Source organism: Wyeomyia smithii, chromosome 2, assembly GCF_029784165.1.
Source record: "Wyeomyia smithii strain HCP4-BCI-WySm-NY-G18 chromosome 2, ASM2978416v1, whole genome shotgun sequence".
NCBI classification, from domain to species: Eukaryota; Metazoa; Arthropoda; class Insecta; order Diptera; family Culicidae; genus Wyeomyia; species Wyeomyia smithii.
This window is the reverse complement of record NC_073695.1, coordinates 96,717,681-96,736,557: the sequence shown is the minus strand read 5'-3', so window position 1 is coordinate 96,736,557 and position 18,877 is coordinate 96,717,681. Positions and strand designations below refer to the sequence as shown.

Below are 18,877 nucleotides of genomic sequence, written 5' to 3'. Positions count from 1 at the left end.
AAACGCATTTTTCTCGAAATGATGGTGTTGGTTGTTACGTCAACTATGTAAACATGGGCAGTATAATATAGGCCTAATAACTTATTTAACTTTTTACCCTATATTTGATATTTACCCTATTTTGGTATATGAATCGCTTCGAATTTATCCTTTTTTGGTACGTTGATTCTAGGTTAAAAAGTAAGGTTTATCATTCAAAAAATCACAACCTTAAAGCTACAAATCAAACTAATAATACTTTAAAAAACAATTTTTGCTCTCGAAGTTATCTCGATCTTATTTGTAACTTGAAGGTTGCGATTTTTAAAATGTTAAATTGTTACTTACGTTGTTTTGCAGCGACAGCCCGATAATCGATCTAGTGCCGAATACAAAATACAGCTCTCCTCCAGTTGCTATTAACACTTATCACGTGGGCATCCACGTCGACAACACACATACAACAAGTGCTGGGTCTACCACGAAATCGACCAGCCTCTGTCGGAATTTCTGCTAAATAAAACAATTGCTGGTCGCTCTTTCGTCATTCTAGCTACATTACCAGACCACTGGAGCCTCACTCACACACGCACTGATCAGACGAGGTGGCTCGTGCTGTGTTAAGAAGTTGACAGTGTTTTGCCAGTTTTCCAGGTGTCTCATTACCCACAAGTCTTCTTTGATCTGGTCGAGCCATCGTGCACGCAGCGTCCATCTATTTGTCATCCAGCATTCTCACGACGTGACCGGGCATCCGCAGCCTATTGAATTTCGCTTGGTGTAATGGGGTTCTTTCCAGTCAGCCCGTACAGCTCATGTTTCATGCGCCTTTGCCATTCTTCGTCATTCGTCGGCACTCCACCGTAGATAGTCCGCAGCACCTTCCGTCCGAAAACTCTAAGGGCATTCAAGTCCTCCGCAAGAAGTGTTATTATTTCGATTCCGTAGAGAACTACCGGCCTTATCACGGTTTTGTGCAGCGTCGTCGTACTCGATTCCATCGAAATGTTTTCCGACGTGAAAAGTAGGCAAGATTCCCAGCCCAGATGCGTCTCTGGATCTTTTTGTCAGTGTTATTATCGACGGTAACCAGTGACCCCAAGTACACGAGCTCGTCGACCATCGAAGTCTACAGAGACTTGATGTCCAGGTTAGCCGCGAAGCCCCGAAGCCGAACCCACTTTGTGAAAATCGTGCCCCTCGTGCCAATACCAGCCCTCTGGATCATACTCTATAGCGCGATGTTGAACAGCAAACCTTGTCTCAATCTTCTAAGTGATTTAAAGGGACTTGACAGAGCCCATCAGGTCATGGTGGCCTTGATCAATTGCGTCAGTTTAACCGGGAGTCCGTTGTCGTGCATGATCTGCCAGAGTTGTTCTCGATCGACTGTATCGTGTGATATGTGGGCGTTGTATTCGCGATATTTTTGTAAGATCTGTCAGGTTGAAAAGGGTCGGTGGTAGCACGGGCCGCAGAGAGTATTTTGTAGGCGGCACTGATAAGTGCGATGCCGCAACTAGTACTCCAGCTTGTCGCCCTTTTTGAAGATGGGCAGATGACCACTCTATCCACTCGTCTGGCAACCTTTGATTTTCCCAAATTCTGGCCAGCAAACTTCATAAACATCGGGAGCTGGTACTCGGTCATCTGCCATTGGGGTTACTAGGGTATGATCTGCTTGCTGTGTCACCATTTGAGTGTTCATCGAAGTACTCCTTCCATCTGTCGATCACCACGCTGGCATTCATGAGAAGGTCCCCAATTGCGTCGTTCATATGTCGGCTTGTGGCACATAACCTCTGCAAAACTGGTTAACCTCTGATGGAACTTGGACATGCTGGTACGGGACAGCTGCTCGAGCTTCTCATGTTCACGGTCCTCTTGCTGGAACTTCTTTTGTTTGAGAATTGTGTTCATGTTGTTCAGTGCCAATTTATACTAAGCCTTGCCCTCCCTCGTTGACTTCCCTAGGTAAATTGCCGAAGTGCGGTTGTTATCACTCACCACTACCTTGCATTCCCCGTCATACCAGTAGTTTCTGACGAGCGGTACCTTCACTTCTAGTGTCGCCGTTTCAATCTCCTTGATAGCTGTGGGAATGTTGGAGCATCTTTTTCGAGAAGCGATGCGCCAAGTCCCTCCGCCATGATCACTTTCCCCGGAGCTGCTTGATGTTAAAGTGCGGGGTACGGCCACGTCGTGCGTGATTGAACATTTGCGTGTAGCATTTCCCGTCATACCAGTCGTTTTTGCAAATCGGTGCCTCTACACCTAGTTTTGCCTTTGCGGTGTTCCTGATAACTGTGTAAATGTTACACTAACCAAGCCTCTCGGCCGTGGTTATTACCGTTTCAAGCTGTAACGTTATTTTCCCGCAGCCTGCCCATCCTGGAACTGGTTGATGTTGTGCCGCGGGGTCAGCTATGTCGTGGGTAATACACGGACGACTGCTCCGAGCTCAAGAATAGCGCAACTAGATAGTGTTCCGAGTCAATATTCGCATCTCGATTGGTACGTACATTGGTAAAGTCTGGGAAGAACCGGCCGTCAAAGGTTAATTTGGTTTGCTTTACGTTGGTCAATTGATCTTTATGCGGTTTTGTGGATGTCTTTGCGGCGAAAGAAGTCACTTTGGAGTACCAGTCCTCAGGAAGCTGTGAAACCCACGCATCGCAGGTCGTTTTCGTTTTTCTCGGTGTGCAGGCTGTACGGGCTGATCACCGGTTTGTATATATTTTCCCTTCTGATCTGAACATTCATGTCCCCGATGACGATTTTGATGTCTCGACGCGAGCAGCTTCCTTAGAGTTTCTCCTGCGCGTAACATGCTTTTTTCTCTACCTTCCTTCGTGAGGTGCTTTACAAGGGTTGCGGATACCTAGTCTCGCATCGGGGCAGCCGACTTAGGTGTAACTGGCAAGACACTGCATCACATAGTTCAGCAGCTAGCCCTAGAGAAGTCACTGTTTGAGTCACTTCTGACATGGGAGAAAAGCTAAGTCGCTAAGACAAGCTCTTCTCAAAGTAGAACAACTCCCCGTTCCCTATAAACATACGACCAAGTTCCGGTTATTCGATCTTTCCTTGGTTTCTCGTATCCCAGTTGGTACTACCTGGAGGCAGGGATAGGAGTTCTAGGCATTATGCTCCGAACCACACTCTAGTTTATGCCAAATATTACGAAATGTACTGCACTGGCTTGAGATGACATTGTAACGTAGATCCATGCGATCAGTTTTAGTACGACCCAAAAACGAATGAATTTCTTGTCAATTTTGTATTGGAGTGGTGCCTACGTCCAGTGTTGTTAAACTCGCTCGCGAAAAGCATGCGATACTCCAAGAGGCGTTCTAGCTGCTACCGAAATCTCACACTAGAGGTACTCCTGTCGAACTGTTTCTTGTTCTCTTTTACTTATTTCATTTCACACTACCGAGCGTTGATGCTTGCGAGTTTCCTCGTAAGCCGACACGTCATGGACACTCACTTTCGCTCGTATACTTTCCTACTCGCGTGCACCTCCCTTTCTCGCAAGCACAACCAGCAGAGGTGATTGTCAAGACGTATTATGACGATACGGAGTGACGAGGCACGACGAAGCGGAGTGGTAAAAAAATATTTGGATAGGTAGGCAGGGATGCCACATATACAGATTCATCAGTACTTATAAAGATTTTTTGCGTATTTTTCATGCAGATATCTGTATATACAGATTTTCTGGAAATAATACAGAATTATACAGTTTTTTTGTTTTTCAAATGCTATTGAGCGTGTTGGAGGTGTAATTATTTTTATATGTTACGCGTAAACGTGTGCTCATTTATAGTCTCCGGATATATGTTGAACAGACTATACTGCGTTTTTCTATTAAGGGATATTTCCAGTACATATGATTTTTATACAGATTAAATTTTTACCAAGGTGATTTTCTGAGCTTCGAAATACAGTAGAAAATGTGGCATCACTGCGAGTAGGTAGTCCGATACCCTACACGTTCGAGCATGCGATTCTTATAGATTTATTACCCCACCTTCGGCTGTTGGTGCACGAAGCAAAACTGCTTGGCATTGGTTCAGCAATTGGATTGTTTAGCTATAAAAGTGTAATTTTCTGAGCAAAACGTGATTTTTTAAAACTTTATATCATTATCCTTCGATTTTTAAATGAAGAACAAAAATTCACTCTAAATCGCTACAATGACAGTTGGTATATGGGTGAACTGTCGTTGTAGAGATTTCAAGCAGTTTCTTATCGTGATTTAAAAAGCGAGGGACAACGACAGAATTTTTTTTAAAATCACGTTTTACTTAGAAAATGCAGATCTTTCAGATGACATAAAAAAACAGATATAGCTAAAGAACCCAATTGACAAATCGCATGTGTGAGTCGGTGAAGAAGGCATTTTCATTTTCGGGCACATTTTTTCGAGCACTCCAAGTCAAGTACTCTTATTCGAGTACTTGCGTACTCGGCGTGAGTAAAAGGACAAAAGAGAATTTGCGAGCAGTTGTATGCTGGCTGCTGCTCTGGCAAGTGCGTGAATAATTAAGAGTTTCTCGAAAGTGTGTGTGCGAACGACTGGAGAAGCGTAGCACACATCTCATTCTCTAGCAGAAAGTAGTGGAAATGTTTCGCTTCTCGCTCGTGTAGCAACGCTGCCTACGTCACTTTGGTTTTTTTTTTTTATTTTATGAAACGTACGAATAATAAGTAACAACGAAAAGGAAGAAATTAAAGGACGAGTCTTCGAATAATGAACAAATTGCCATGGAAAACCCATATTCGAGAAAATGGTACATACGTCACTTTGTCATCTCACGGCAGTGCTGGTAAGCCAGCGTTGCAAAGCGAGCGAAAAGCAGAACCTTTCTCCTTATTTCATCTCTTCCTTGTTCATGTACCCGCCGGAGCTGATGCTGTTGCTGCACCAGCACACATAAACTCTTTTGTCTTGCTACTCAGCGACTGCCAAAGAGTACGCGAGTTCCGGCTTGTGAGTAGAAGTACTCTGCTAAAATTGCTCGACTAGCTGGAGTAAAGTACTCGAAAACGAAAATACTTTCTTCATTTTCCCGGTTTTGCTTCGTGTACCGACAGCCGAAAGTGGGCGAAGAATCTGTATAGTATCGCATACTTGAACGTGTGGGTAGTTTTTTACACGATTCTAACGCTAAACCAGCCGAAGCAAATAGCAAGTAGTCCGATACCCTATTAGAAATATTTTTTTGTCCCTCCGCAACCATCGCAATGCATCTTGAAACAATAGTCTTCGGCTGGTTGTGCTCGCGAGTAGGAGAATATATGCGAGTGAAACAGTAAGTGCGAGTGTGTACAGATGATCTCGGGAGCGAATGCAAGCAAGGAAGACAGCAAGAAAGATCATGAAATAGCTTGAATGTAGAATACTCCAGTGTGTGTTATCGGTAGCAACGATGACCTCACTTGAGGTGTTGCATGCTGTGAGACTAACAAAACTGGGGTAAGCCCTGCAAGCCGTTCACAAACCACATTCCTTATACCAAGCAACCTGGAGTTTGCTGTGTTTTATTCACCTGACTATATCTTCCAATTTGCATGATTGGTACAATTCATGGAATCATGCTTTGCGTCAACCACCATTTTTCAGTTTGTATTTACGCTCAAAAACATCAAAAGCTCGTTACTAATGTACACAGGTAAATAAACTCGTCAACTACTCCAAATGTTTCCTTACCAATCATCACCTCAGCACTAACATCCGTTGGTCTACCATGCGCTCTACTAGCCTCCATGTGCTTCGTTTTGGCAAATTCGTAATTATGGTACCATTTCTTTGCACGTCATTCCTGCGTAAAGCCTAGAAGCGTGAAGTTGAAAATAAGTTTGACAGCCCGTCAGTATGTTTTGGATTATCCAGGGTCACGAAAGTGTCAGATGCATTCGAGCATAAATAGATAATAATAATAATAAACCCCAACTCATTTCTTTTAACTGGATCGTACGCTGCCTTGTAGTCTGTGAAAAATTGGTGAGAACTTGAACTCTCGAAATTTATCGGAAATTTGCCGCAAGGTGATCATTTCGTCCGTTGTGGAGCGTCTCCATTGAAAACCAATCAACCAGTCCAAGAACAATTCTCCAACAAACTACATCCTCAGCATTATCCTCTGGATAGCACGATACAGTTGTGTGCTTTGGACTTTGGAAAGTTTGGCGGGAATACCGTCCTTCCCAGCTGCCTTGCACTTTTTTAGTTCTTTCACTGCTGTGTTTACCTCGTCCATGAATGATGGATTCATAGTTTTTCCATCATTGTCTATATTGATCCAGCTCCATTTGCTGCCTATATTTTCTTCACCGTTCAACAGCACACTTAAATGTTGTTACCAACGCCTGGCTACCTTAGAATCAGGTTACTCCCGCTGTCGTTGCACATGACAGAGGCTTGATTCCGTCAATCATGTTGTAGAAGCTCCTCGCATCGTGTTTGCGACTCTATCTGCTCGGTATCTCCCTCCGCTTTGATGTATCACAGCCGTAGTGTTGTTCTTCTCATCTGACGCTCGATGGCTTTCAGCTTCAAGCCACTCGTTGAACGTGGTTGCCGCTGTACAATTAGTGTATACTCTCGTACGAACACTCTCTGTAAATTTTACTCAAGGAGCTCATAAAACTCGTTCTCTCGTCAAAGGAGTTTTTCGTTGGTCGGAACGTTCACATTGATTAGGCTGTAATTGGAGAGTTTATTTTTAATTCTCAATACGCCTGTACGGTCACTGATCGCACTCCAACCAATGACACGCTGCATCTGTTTTCCTATTAGCACGAAACCGACTTCTCGTTCTACTTTCAAGCCACCACTGTAGTAGATGAGGTATTTCAATTAAGTGTCTGCAACAGGATCAAGTGCCAAGAATTCACGTTCTCCTGTTTTCGGGCACTGCTCCTGCTGAGTAGCTGCAACCTACACGTTCATTTCCAACAGTTCTCTAACCAGGATATCTGCGTGTGCCGGTTTAAGTGGAGCCCAAACATTCCAGGTACCGAGCTTCCTATAATCGTCATCCTTTTACGATCGTCTAGGTCCATGCCGATTATTTTGTTCTGTATTCCTCTCTGGATTATTCGTAGTAATTGATATTCAGTACGCTACCTTCCTAGGGCTGGGCTACCAAGTCTCGTCACGGGGCTGCCGTCTTAGATATAGCTTGCGGGGTACTGCATTTTATGACTCAGCTGTCCCCTTCGCGTCAGACGTTGTTGTACGCCGCCCCTAACATGACGACACAGCCACGTAAGACTCTCCTTCCCAGTCAGAATACGAACAAACTTTTCATCGGGGGTTGGTTACCCGATCTCCGTTAAGGTTACTCGTGTCCCGGTCGGCACCTCGTGGAGTTTAAGATAGGAGTTGCTGAACAGAGGTGGATGATCAAAATTTCATTTTCTTATTGTACACAATTTCAATCAATTCTTCTCTCTAAGATTAGTCTTTTTCAATTCTAGTAACAGATTTACTTGCTCTCTTTGTTACATGTTTGATTTTGAAAATTATTATAAAAATTGATCGTTTTAAACCGTTTGACGGATTTTGTGCCAATTCAACCAGATGCTGGCGGCACCCTCTCAAAATTCAATAGAACTTTGTGGATGTGTAGGCCTTAGGGGCCATCCACATACCACGTGGACAGATTTTTAACGATTTTGAACCCCACCCCCTCCCCCTCCGTGGACAACTGTCCATATAAATTCTAAAAAAATTGTATGGACCGTGGACATTAGCCAACCCCCCCACCCAAAGCTGTCCACGTGGTATGTGGATGGCCCCTTACTAAAATTCCAGCTGGTTTCGACTTGTTATGTGAGTGAGCCAAACATTGAACATCAAGTACAGTGCGTTATGTACATCATCAAACGTTATGTACAACTCACACTCATGATACAATTTCCTCTTTCAGATCGACCACGGTCACAGTGCCATATTCAAGCCGGACGAAGCCGGTATCTGGGAGATTGCCATAACCTATCAGGGACGCCATATACAGGGAGGTCCCTTCAGCTGTTCGGTGTTCGACCCGAGCGGTGTCTCCGTGCACGGTCTGGACGGTGCCATGCCTCTGCGGGCCCACTCGTTCGAGGTGGATGCTCGCGGTGTTGGAGTAAATGGCGAGCTGCACGTCGATATTGTACACGACAAACGGTCGCTCGTCTGCTCGGTGGAAAAACTGCAGGAAAACAAGTATCAGGTGACGTTCATGCCACGCCAGAACGGCAAGCATCGGGTGTACATCTACTTCAATGGATACGACGTTAAAGGATCACCGTATATTATGCGCGTTGGCAGTAAGGGTCGCTCGGGAAAAACTAGAAGCAGTCCAAACCACGACAGCAGGATGAGATCTGAAAGTCCATCGTATCATTTCAATACAACATCTTTGAACAGGAAGAACGAAACCATACGCAGGGAACTTTATTCCCCGCAGACAGTACAGGCCACTCGACTGACCTCACCGATGCGAGAGACTCCGTCTCCTCGAGAGGTTCACAACAGTAGCTACAGAGGCGAGTACAAGAACGTTTCATCGAACAATGATCATGGCTTTAAGAAAAATACAGAATCACTGGTAAATGATGTAAGAACTCCAACCAAGGACGAAGGTTATAACTACGTCAAAACCATTCGTACGGAAAATCATGTTACGAAGACAATCCGCCAGCACCGGGACTCGGAAAGTCCGAGTTTGATTCGAGCTAGTCCTAGCCTGAAAAGTCCACAAACGGTTTCGTCAACGATTTACGAAACAAATAACTCGAGAAACGCCACTGCTAGTCCCAAATTCTACACATCCAGCACTCGTTACGTGCCTTCCCCAACGGTGGATCATCGCATTTCAAGTCCGATCAATATGCACGAGAAAAATGAAACGTACAAAGTTACTGAGCGTGAGTCGTCCTACAAAAGTACAATTACTCGTGACGTCATTCGGGATAGCCCACCTGGGGAATTATACAAAACGTCGCCGATCGCGGCCGTTGACTATTCGTCCAATATCAAGGTAACAGCAAACAATTCTCCTTCGCGACGTGACAGTCGTGATGTAATTAACAAAACCAAGCACCTGTTTTCACACAATTCCCTGGAATCGCTAGCCAATCTTTCGGAAAAGCAGTTGAATACGGACTTGACCTACGACAGAACGGTTGATCATCAGACCGAGAAAAATACGCAATTCAATAAATTTTCACTGAATGAAGGAAACTATAAAACTGATCGGAAGGTTATTGAAGACGATGGACTATACCGTTCGGGAGGTTACTTGAAGAACTACAAAACCGAATCGAATTCACGCTATGAAAAATATACCACGGTTAACAGTGGCTTCGAACCGATTGGACGAGATACCATCGGTTCCAGAGCGATCCGTGTTCAGGATATTCCAGACGGCGTTCTTGGTCGTCCGGTGGAGTTCGAAAGTACGCCCGAAATGGTTTGTTTTAATGTTCACCGATGGCTTTAGTTTTGAATTTTCGCTTTCAGTTGATGGCTCGCAAGCCGGTTCCGGTAATCTGGAGATTCTGGTCAACGGAGGGCGCGTAACTTCCGCGGTCCGAGCTTTGGGTAATCAACGTTTCATCGCGAGTTTCACACCGCACGAGTCCGGCGTCCACACGGTGCAGATAACGTTCAACGAGGAAACGGTACCAGGTAAGTTCCTTCGCATGGATTTGACTTTCCTCAACTAGCCGTGTCCGAAAAGGTTTGTCATCATGACAAGAATATTTATTCAAGGCCCGCGGTTACCAGTTTGCCGAATTATCACAAGCAGCGGTGCTGCTTTAATTGGTGGTCGTATTGCCGTCGCGTAGAGCGGGAAGGCGGCCAGCATTCTGATCAGAGACAGGCCGCTCTTCTAATTGCTCTTGCTTTGTTATTCCATGTATAACTTTTCCTCATCGAGATCCGAAATATGTAGTGAAGTGGAATGGCTTGTATCTGAATTAATGGTTCAGTGGGAAATCGTGCCAAAACCGAACTCTGTTCTTGGTTTGCCTCTGCCAGTTGATGCCAGTGTAACTAGAATACGATTGATGGCGTTACTTTTTGCGGTTATTCTAGAGAATAACTGCAAAATAGTTGCTTAATTGTTGTGACAATTATCGCCATCGAATGAAGAAACATCCAGTGTGGCTATTAGGTTTACGTATGCGGATGTAATTACCATTCTGGATGCAGAAATGTAGTTTACGCCGTTTGAATGCAATTGACGTAAAAAATAATCGCATCGATTGGATTGTGGGCAAACATTGGATTAGAAAATCGTATATGGCGGCTGTATTTGATTCATTTCATCGAAAAATTGTGGGATTTCCTACAATAATTTATTGAAATGGGACATATCGCATTTTTTCGTTTTTGTATCGCATTTTTTCGTTTTGATGTAAATAATTACTCTTTATCACAACTTCCATAGTGTTTAAGACTAAATGTAAACGTAAGTAATGGGATCATTAAATATGTATGATAGTAATATTTTCTAATATCCTTAGTATTTATAAAGAAGGGGTTAACTGCTTGCATCGATATTTTTATTTGTGTAATTAGCCTAATAATAGAATATTCTTAATAAACTATATGTCAAAAACAAAAAGGTGATCTCGAATTTTAACTAATCTTCATTATCTTTATCATCACATTACATTCTGTTATTTTAACGAAAATCACTAAAAATATGAACATGTAACTTGCCACATATTTACATTCGAATGCCTTATTCTGTGAAATAATGTTAACACTATCCACAAATAACATTCAAGTTTGCATAACGCACTACAAGAGCATACGATTGATATGGTATCGTCAAGGGTGAGACGTATCATTTTGATCAGTTTTGTTGGGTAACAGTGTTAAAGCATAGTTTAACTCAATCAGACGCTACTTTGAAATCTTCAGTTACTGTTGTATTTCTGACCAGAACCTCAACTAACGACCCATTGATCAATGGATCAGCGCTAAAGTCTTTACTTTTCCCGTGGTGGAAGGTTTGTGGGTAGCGAAGAGATCACGTCATCCCGCAACCAATTTTTTCATGAAAATAATTGATGCCGTAAAATTATTTCAATGGTCATTACAAATCATAAATTCTTAATGTTTAATAATCTAAATGCCTCCGTATATGACATGCATCAAATTGAAGATTAAGGAATGTGAATTATTAGAGAAAATATGCCTCTTACAAGTTACTCTTGTTTCTATGGCATCAATCATAGATTCAACGAAATTTGTATTCAATATTACACCATACACTTTTCGGCAGCAAATATAGATAATTCAGAAGTGGTTTCTATCTCATTCAAGGTAGGAATAATGATCTTCAGTACCTCATAGGAGAATAAGAGTCATCTAAAAAATGTCTACCTGAAGTTTGGAATGGTTAGCACTTTCCAAAAGCTGTGAAAGAAAAAATGCTTCTAATGCAGAAGAATAATTTCATACGTCTTTATCAAGGTGTGTCAATACCATTGCTCCATAATGAAAGTCATGGAAATTGATATTATTATTAATGAGCTTCCACACAAACCCAGCACGGACTCCCAACCACCTACATTATGGTATGGAATGGATGAGATATATGCTATAGTACATGCATTCACAAAGAAATATTGAGTTGAGCTGAAGAAAAATGCAGTCTAAGTTCAGGATGCTGATGACAATCACATCCTGGAGATGTGAAGATTTAAGGAAACGTAGGTTTATTCAGAGGATCTCAATTTTTGATTTTCAATATGATGAAATGAAAATTCAGGCAAAAACCATCTCTTGACATTTTTTTCCAATTCTTGTCATTATCGAACACTGATGAAACGAATGAGCGTTCAGAAGCAAAAACGCGAAGCCGCGTCAAACATTAAAAAGTTAAAGGGTGTGTGATTAAGTGCACAATCGTAGGCTTGACGTGGGATTATATTATTATAATCACTATATTCATCCGAAGCTGATCATTGTATAGCCACCTACGATGTGTGCAATCCCTTTTGCTATGCTATGCTATGCTAAACGTAGGCTTGACGTGGGGTTGTGGTGGGGAGGGTGTAAAAATTCAATGAATGAGCTTTTCTCCATACTAAATGTCTTTTTATAGCGTCACTCAGCATAAGGAATTTGGGTAATTGGGGGAAGAACCAATTACGTAGTAGCATCTCTGCAACCTTTCCATGTAGCTTACGTCAAGTTATGAATGCGATGCCAATTGACTGGCATCGCTAGCTTATGACTGAACGCGTGGAATCATGTTGTCTACCTTTTTGATGTCTGCGTTAGGGAAATAAATCAATGGTATGGAAAATGTGTGTGGTTATTTGACCTTGAAGTTTTTTTTTGTAATTTTCACCGAGTGATAAGAAAATGGTAAGGATAACTATCATGTAATACAAGTCTTGTATATTTTAGCTGTTCAGCGGTATATTAACTGAAATCGGTACAGTTGTTCGAGAGGTATTGGTATTTGAAAATTTCCATTTCACCAACCAAAAACGTTACATTATTATTTCAGTTTTCACAGAAGCTCTAGAATAGTGAAGAAAGACGTAGGACTACCGTAGTACTTTTTTTGCAATAAGTCTGAGATGACAATTTTTTTAATATTTTCATGTTTTTAAAACGAAAATTTTCCATTGAATGACCTGTATCATATTTCCAATTCGCTTATTTTTCGCCTTCCCTACTGCACATACTGTCTGCTTAATAAACTTTTGTGTTAACGGGTTGTTAGGTTGTGAAAAAAAGAAATTTAGTTCGAAAGACCTCAAATGTAACCTTCAAAAAAACTTGTGAATGTTCAGACAATTTTATGAAAGTCATCCCTTTACAACTTTTCTCTATCTTTTGTCAGATATATAAATTTATAAAACAAACTTCAGCCCTTTTCAAATGTTAGTTTCGATACATTAAAAAATGCAAACTTGCTTAAAGCTGTGTGGCCTACTCATCCACAAAGTTTTACTGAATTCTGAGGGGGTGCTACCGGCCCTCGAGTTGATACGAAATTCTTCCTATGTGACGTTCGAGATGAAGTCTGACTGTTAAGTGGTCGTGGATTATACAACATGACACAATTAACATCCAATTCTAAACCCCAATATTTGATGTATTCTCCTTCATCTATTCTGGTTGAGGAAACTATGACATTCTTGAGAGGTGGAACGCTCAAACGTGAGGAGTGAAACATAAAATACTTCGTTTTTGCTATTTTTAACGACAAAAGATATTCCATGAAAAATGCTTGAAACTTTGTCATATCTTCTTTGATTTGCCGAACAATTCCCTAGGGATTTTCGTTTTCGTATGACGGTATATCATCAATGAATAGTTTAGGTTTCCTCTACTGGTCAATTATAGTGAGATCATTGATGTAAATTAGGTACAGTTAAGGTCCTAAATTATTACTTGAGCAACACCCACTTTGAGAGTCTGTCGTGAACTAAAATTATCATTAACCCAAGTAAATTGAGTTCTGCTGCTTAGGTAGCTTTAAAGTGAATCATATGCGATCCTCCTTATTCAACAAACATGAAGCTTTTGAAGTAATATCTTAGCTTAAGTTCGATCTTGACCAACTGCTCATTTTGTAGTTGCTCCTCCGCTATGGATCTGAACTAGTGAAATTGTGCAAAGAGCCATCAGAAGATGGCTAATTTGGAACTGATTTACTATCTTCAATGTATAACATTTCAGTAGCTTTGGTTTGTGAAGAACGATAACGATGCCGGCTACGTCCCTACGATCGATTAGTAAAAAAAGGCAGGAAGTGTTACAGTCGTTATTGCCAGAGTTCACCTTTGCATTTGTGGTAAGTGGTGGACTTTGATTCTTTTCTTTTCTTACCTCTACGCTTACTCTACTGCTCCTTTTATCAAGCCTAGGTTTTTTTTCGATAGAAGACGCTTGTTCGTGCGTGATAGAAAAAAGTTCAGGAGAAGAAAAAAAAAGAATGTTATCAATCAATACCACACTGTTCAAGTTATTGAACTATAATGAAACAGTTCAAACACATTGTTGAACCGGACCGTCCCATAGCAGAGGTCATCTGAATGTTGGTTACATCGATTGTGAAACCAGAACATGGATCTACCTAGGAAGAAGCGATGTCCTGCAGTTTCTCGATTGTGACAGGAAGCGCAAAAACGTGTAAAGAAAAAAAAACAAAGATTCGGTAGTATTATGATAGTATTCTACTACAGACAATAAAAATAAAAACATAAGAAATGTTAAAATAATTTCACCCCTATCTCTTGTGAATTGTGCAGTTGTGCACCCAATCTTGTTGGTAAAATTATAATGTCATTAAATCAGTCATTTAGCAGATGTCCTACTTACCTTATCAACCTTATCAGTTAGACGAGAGCCGTGGTAGCACGTGCTGTATCAAGAAGTTATCGTGCACGCTACGTCTCTCTATTTCTGGTGCCGGCAGGTTTGCTGAAAGGAAGTGATTTCACAGGGTTGTCATCCGGCATCTTTACGACGTGATTGGCCCACCGCAACCTATCGACTTTCGCCAGGTGTGCAATGGGGTTCTCCCCAAGTGTCGCGTGCAGCTCGGGGTTCATGCGCCGTCGTTATTCTCCGACGTCCTTCTGTACTCTACCGTAGATAGTCCGCAGCACCTTTCGTTCGAAAACTCCAAGGGCGTTAAGGTCCTCCGCGAGAAGCGTTGTTGTCTCGTTTCCGCGGAGGACTACCGGTCTTATAAGGGGTTTGTACAGCGTCTACTTCGTGCATCGTCACACTCGACTTGATCGAAGGGTCTTCCGAAGTGAGAGGTAAATAATTTCCAGCCTGGATGCGTCTCTGGATCTCTTTGCTGGTTTTATTGTCGGCGGTCACCCTTCAAATACACGAAATCATCGACAACCTCAAGCTCATCGCTGTCTACAGAGCCTTGAGTTGGGAGGCTGATATTGTCCTTAGAGCCTTTCGCTCTCATGTTTTTCATTTTCGACGCAGTTTATCCGGAAATCCGTTGTCGTGCATGATCTGCGATATCTCTTCTCGATCGACTGTATCTAGGGTTGCCACCTGATGGGGATATCTAGCCCGGAGATTTTCAAAGTAGCGGCAGGATGAGGGGAGGGGGTGTATGTGCATTGACATGCTTGTTGTAAATATTTATTTTAGCAATTCTTAACAGCCGATCGAATTCGGTGATTTTGGTGACAACTTCAGTAAAATATTTCAATGAAATTTAGTAAATGATGAAGATTCTCCGTGAATTCGAAATTGGAGAAATTCTCAAAATAAATGCCGAAATTACTTCGCTAAATTTCGTAGGGCTTGAAAATAAGTTGTTCAATTTATGACGCCAGAGCAAGTTGAAAATATTTCGCTGGCTCAGAGAAATTTCGCTTTCACCCAGAGACCCGGAAATTACCCCCCAGACCAGGAGAAAATTCGCGTTTACCCGGAGACCCAGAGATCACCTCCCAAACCCGGAGACTTCGGGTGAAACCCGGAGAGGTGGCAACCCTAACTGTATCATAGGCCGCCGTAAAGTCGATGAAAATGTGATGTGTGGGCATATTGTACCAGCGACATTTCTGTAAGGTCTGTCGGATCGAGAGGATCTGGTTCGTGGTGGCACGGGCTCCCATGAAGCACGCTTGGTACTGACCCATGAACCTGCTGATTAAAGGTGATAAACGACGGAACAGGATCTGTGAGAGTATTTTGTAGGCGGTACTGATAAGGAAGATGCTACGGTAGTCCGTCTTTGCCTGCGTCTTTGTTGGTCTTAAGATTGCCTTCAACTTCATGAACATCGTGGGCTGGTACTCGGTCATCTGCTGCTGGTGCTCCTAGGTCAATCCTGCTACGCTTCTGTTTACTGTATTGCCACTCAAGTGTCCGTCGAAGTACTCCTTCCATCTGTTGATCACCTCACTGGCAACCGTGAGAAGGTTCCCGTCCGCGTCGTTCCACATGTTGGCTTGCGGCACATAGCCTCTGCGATACTGGTTTACCTTCTCATAGAACTCCTTATGTTCACGATCCTCAGCCTGGCGCTTTTTTCGTCTGATAATCGTGGTCATGTCGTTCCGTGTCCGTTTATAATTGGTCTTGTTCTCTTTCGTTGACCTGCCCGGCCTCCTCGATAGTTGTGCAAATGCCTCCACCGTAAGTAGTACCGCTTCAAGCTTTTGCTTATATTCCTCCGCAGTTTGGGGGTCCCGGAGCTGCTCGATGTTAGGCCGCGGGGCTCAGCGATGTTGCGCGTGGTATACACTCGACAGCGCAAAGCTACCGCGGTAGTGGTATATTCGCACCGCGATTGGTGCATACGTTTGTAATATCTGAGAGTAACCAGCCATCGAGGAGAACATAATCTCCAGGTGGTTTTGTGGATTTCCTTTCGGAAAAGTACTTCGAGCTGGTAGTCCTCGGGAAGCTGCGAAGTTGACGCACCACTGACCATTGTCGTTTGCCACGGTGTGCAGGCTGTGCAGGCCGATCACCAGCTTGTATATGTCTTCCCTACCGATCTGAGGGTTCATGTTCCCGATGACGATTTTGATATCTCTGCGTGAGAAGGTATCGTAGAGTTTCTCTAGCTGTGCTTAGAATGCTTCTTCCTCTACATCTGGTCTTCCTTCGTAAAGGCAGGGTACATTAAGAATAGTGTAGTTGTAGAACCTGCCTTTTATTCTCAACAAACACAACCTGTCGCTGATCGCCTGCCGCTTTATCACACGACTCTGCATCCTGCCCAACAAAATGAAGCTGGTAACTAGCTTATTGGTTGTGCCGCCGCTCTAGTAGTATTGTGCCCTGCGGCCACGAATCCTTCGTACTTTTTTTTTTCGGCAATGCTCATGGAGCGCAACGATGTCGAAGTGGCGGGGTTGTAGCTGAACTATAGAATCCGGTCGCCACGCGGAGTGTTCAGCGATCTACAGTTCCATGTGCCGAGCTTCCAATCGTCGTCCTTATTTCGTCGCCTAGGTCATTACCGATTGCTCCGGTCCGTATTCAATCCTATTTTGTTCCTAGTTCTTTAATTTCGGCATGCTGCCTTACAAGGGCTGCGGATGCCTAGTCTCGCGATGGAACTGGCGTCTGTGGTGTAGCTAGCGAGACACCGCATTTCATAGTTCGGCCGCCCGCTCCGGATCATACGCTGTTTGGGCCGCTCCTAGCATGGAGAACAGAGGCTCAGGCAAGCTGCCCTTCTAGGAAAACCGCTCCTCCTTCCCTGTTAGCATACGACCATGTTTCCAGTGGTTCATTGATCTTCACTTGGTTGCTCGTATTCCAGTCGTTACCACGTGGAGGTAGGGATAGAAGTTGGTAGTCCATCTGCTTTGGACCACACTTAGATCGGTTGCGTTGAGAATATCGCTCGGTAGTTCGCACATTTCAACTTATCGCCCTTGTTTTTCATATTGGGCATACAATTCTCTCCTTCCAGTTTTTCGTTAACTGTTCTGTATCCAGATCATGACTTTTAGCTAATGCAGACAGGAAACCAATCTGTCCAAATTCAGCTTGATAAACTCTCCTGTAAGAATATCTTTTCCAGTTGATTTGTTGCTCTTGAGCTGCTTGACGACATCCTTATCTTCACCTCTTCCTTATTCGCTGTTCTAACGAAATTATACCTCCTGCCGTCTTGATCATCTGTCTCTGTGCCATCCAAGTGTTCATTATAGTGCTGCTTTCACCTCACGTTGATTCGTCAAGGTTCTATATCTCTATCCCGGCACAAAACCTGCGTTGGATGCGTTGACTTTTTGACGTGGGACTACGTCTTTGTTTACTATACTGGGATGCATTCTGTAAAATTGGAAATGAAACTGGCAAATGTTGCGTCAGATTTCAAACGTTAATAACAGCATAGCCACATGATGGATAACAATAACCAATATGTTGTTGGATAGATAAAATGTGTAAGAATTTTATAACACGCTAGTTGTCATTATTATTTCACTGCTCAACGGTGAAAATTGATAAAAAGTTACAGGAACACTTACGCGAACAATGAACCAATTACATGCGAGCATTCCTAGCACAGACGACGTGAATGGAAACCATCCGTTCCCCGTGTTATTCTCTGTATCGATATCGATATAAAAATTGTCAGAGTCTCCCCGTCCCAATAGGTCAATTTATTTTTGCTTCCATGAACTAAGACTAAAATGATGTCTCGAAGGTAAAAGTTTTCCGAAAAGTTTGAAACCATCCCCATTCTTGAACAATTTCTAAACCTGCTTTCAAAACCTAATAAAAACTGATATCTTGAAAGAAAACATGCCGGTAAAAGCAGTACCAGTTCCAGTGGAGTAAAGAACCGCAGGTCTCTCGTCGTCTATGATTGCAGCGGTACACTTCTATTCATACTGCAGCGGTACTATTCGTATTGCAGTGGTACTATTCGTGTGCATTCGAAGAAAACTGCAATGCTGCTGTTGATGGTGATTGAAAGTTTATCTCATATCTCAAATATGATAACCATAAACTTCAACAAGAATTGTAAATTTTTGCAACGGATATTTATTTACTTTTATCTTCGATATTCACTAAATAATCGTGACCGGATAGTCTCGAAAGAGTAAATTCCACATATACACATTTATAGAAGAGTAAGAGCCTGCGAATGCTTGTGAACTTTTGGTTTATATACTAAGATTCATTAGAATCTATTTTTACATTTCAAAATTGTTAGATGATATATTATTATTCAATACTTTACCATAATAAACTTATGTATATTAGCAGTCTTCGTAATACAGCGAATGTAGTTGTAGGTAAATGAAAGAAATTGTCAAGCAAAAAACATAAATGGAATTGTTGATTGTTACGGTTTTTTGCTGGAACTTGTTAATAATTTTGTTAGACATATTTTCTTTTGTTTGCCAATTAATG

At 42.5% G+C, this 18,877-nt stretch overlaps 1 protein-coding gene across 3 annotated transcripts in view; it reads left to right on the top strand.

Annotated features, from left to right (window-relative positions):
- LOC129719559 (filamin-C) overlaps positions 1-18,877 on the top strand; it is a 156,012-nt gene that overhangs the window by 47,188 nt on the left and 89,947 nt on the right. For all 3 annotated transcript variants that reach the window (XM_055670953.1, XM_055670952.1, XM_055670954.1), the window contains exons 6-7: positions 7,920-9,435; positions 9,500-9,667. In XM_055670953.1, the coding sequence (XP_055526928.1) occupies positions 7,920-9,435; positions 9,500-9,667 (1,684 nt within the window). The remainder of the gene's footprint in view (positions 1-7,919; positions 9,436-9,499; positions 9,668-18,877) is intronic.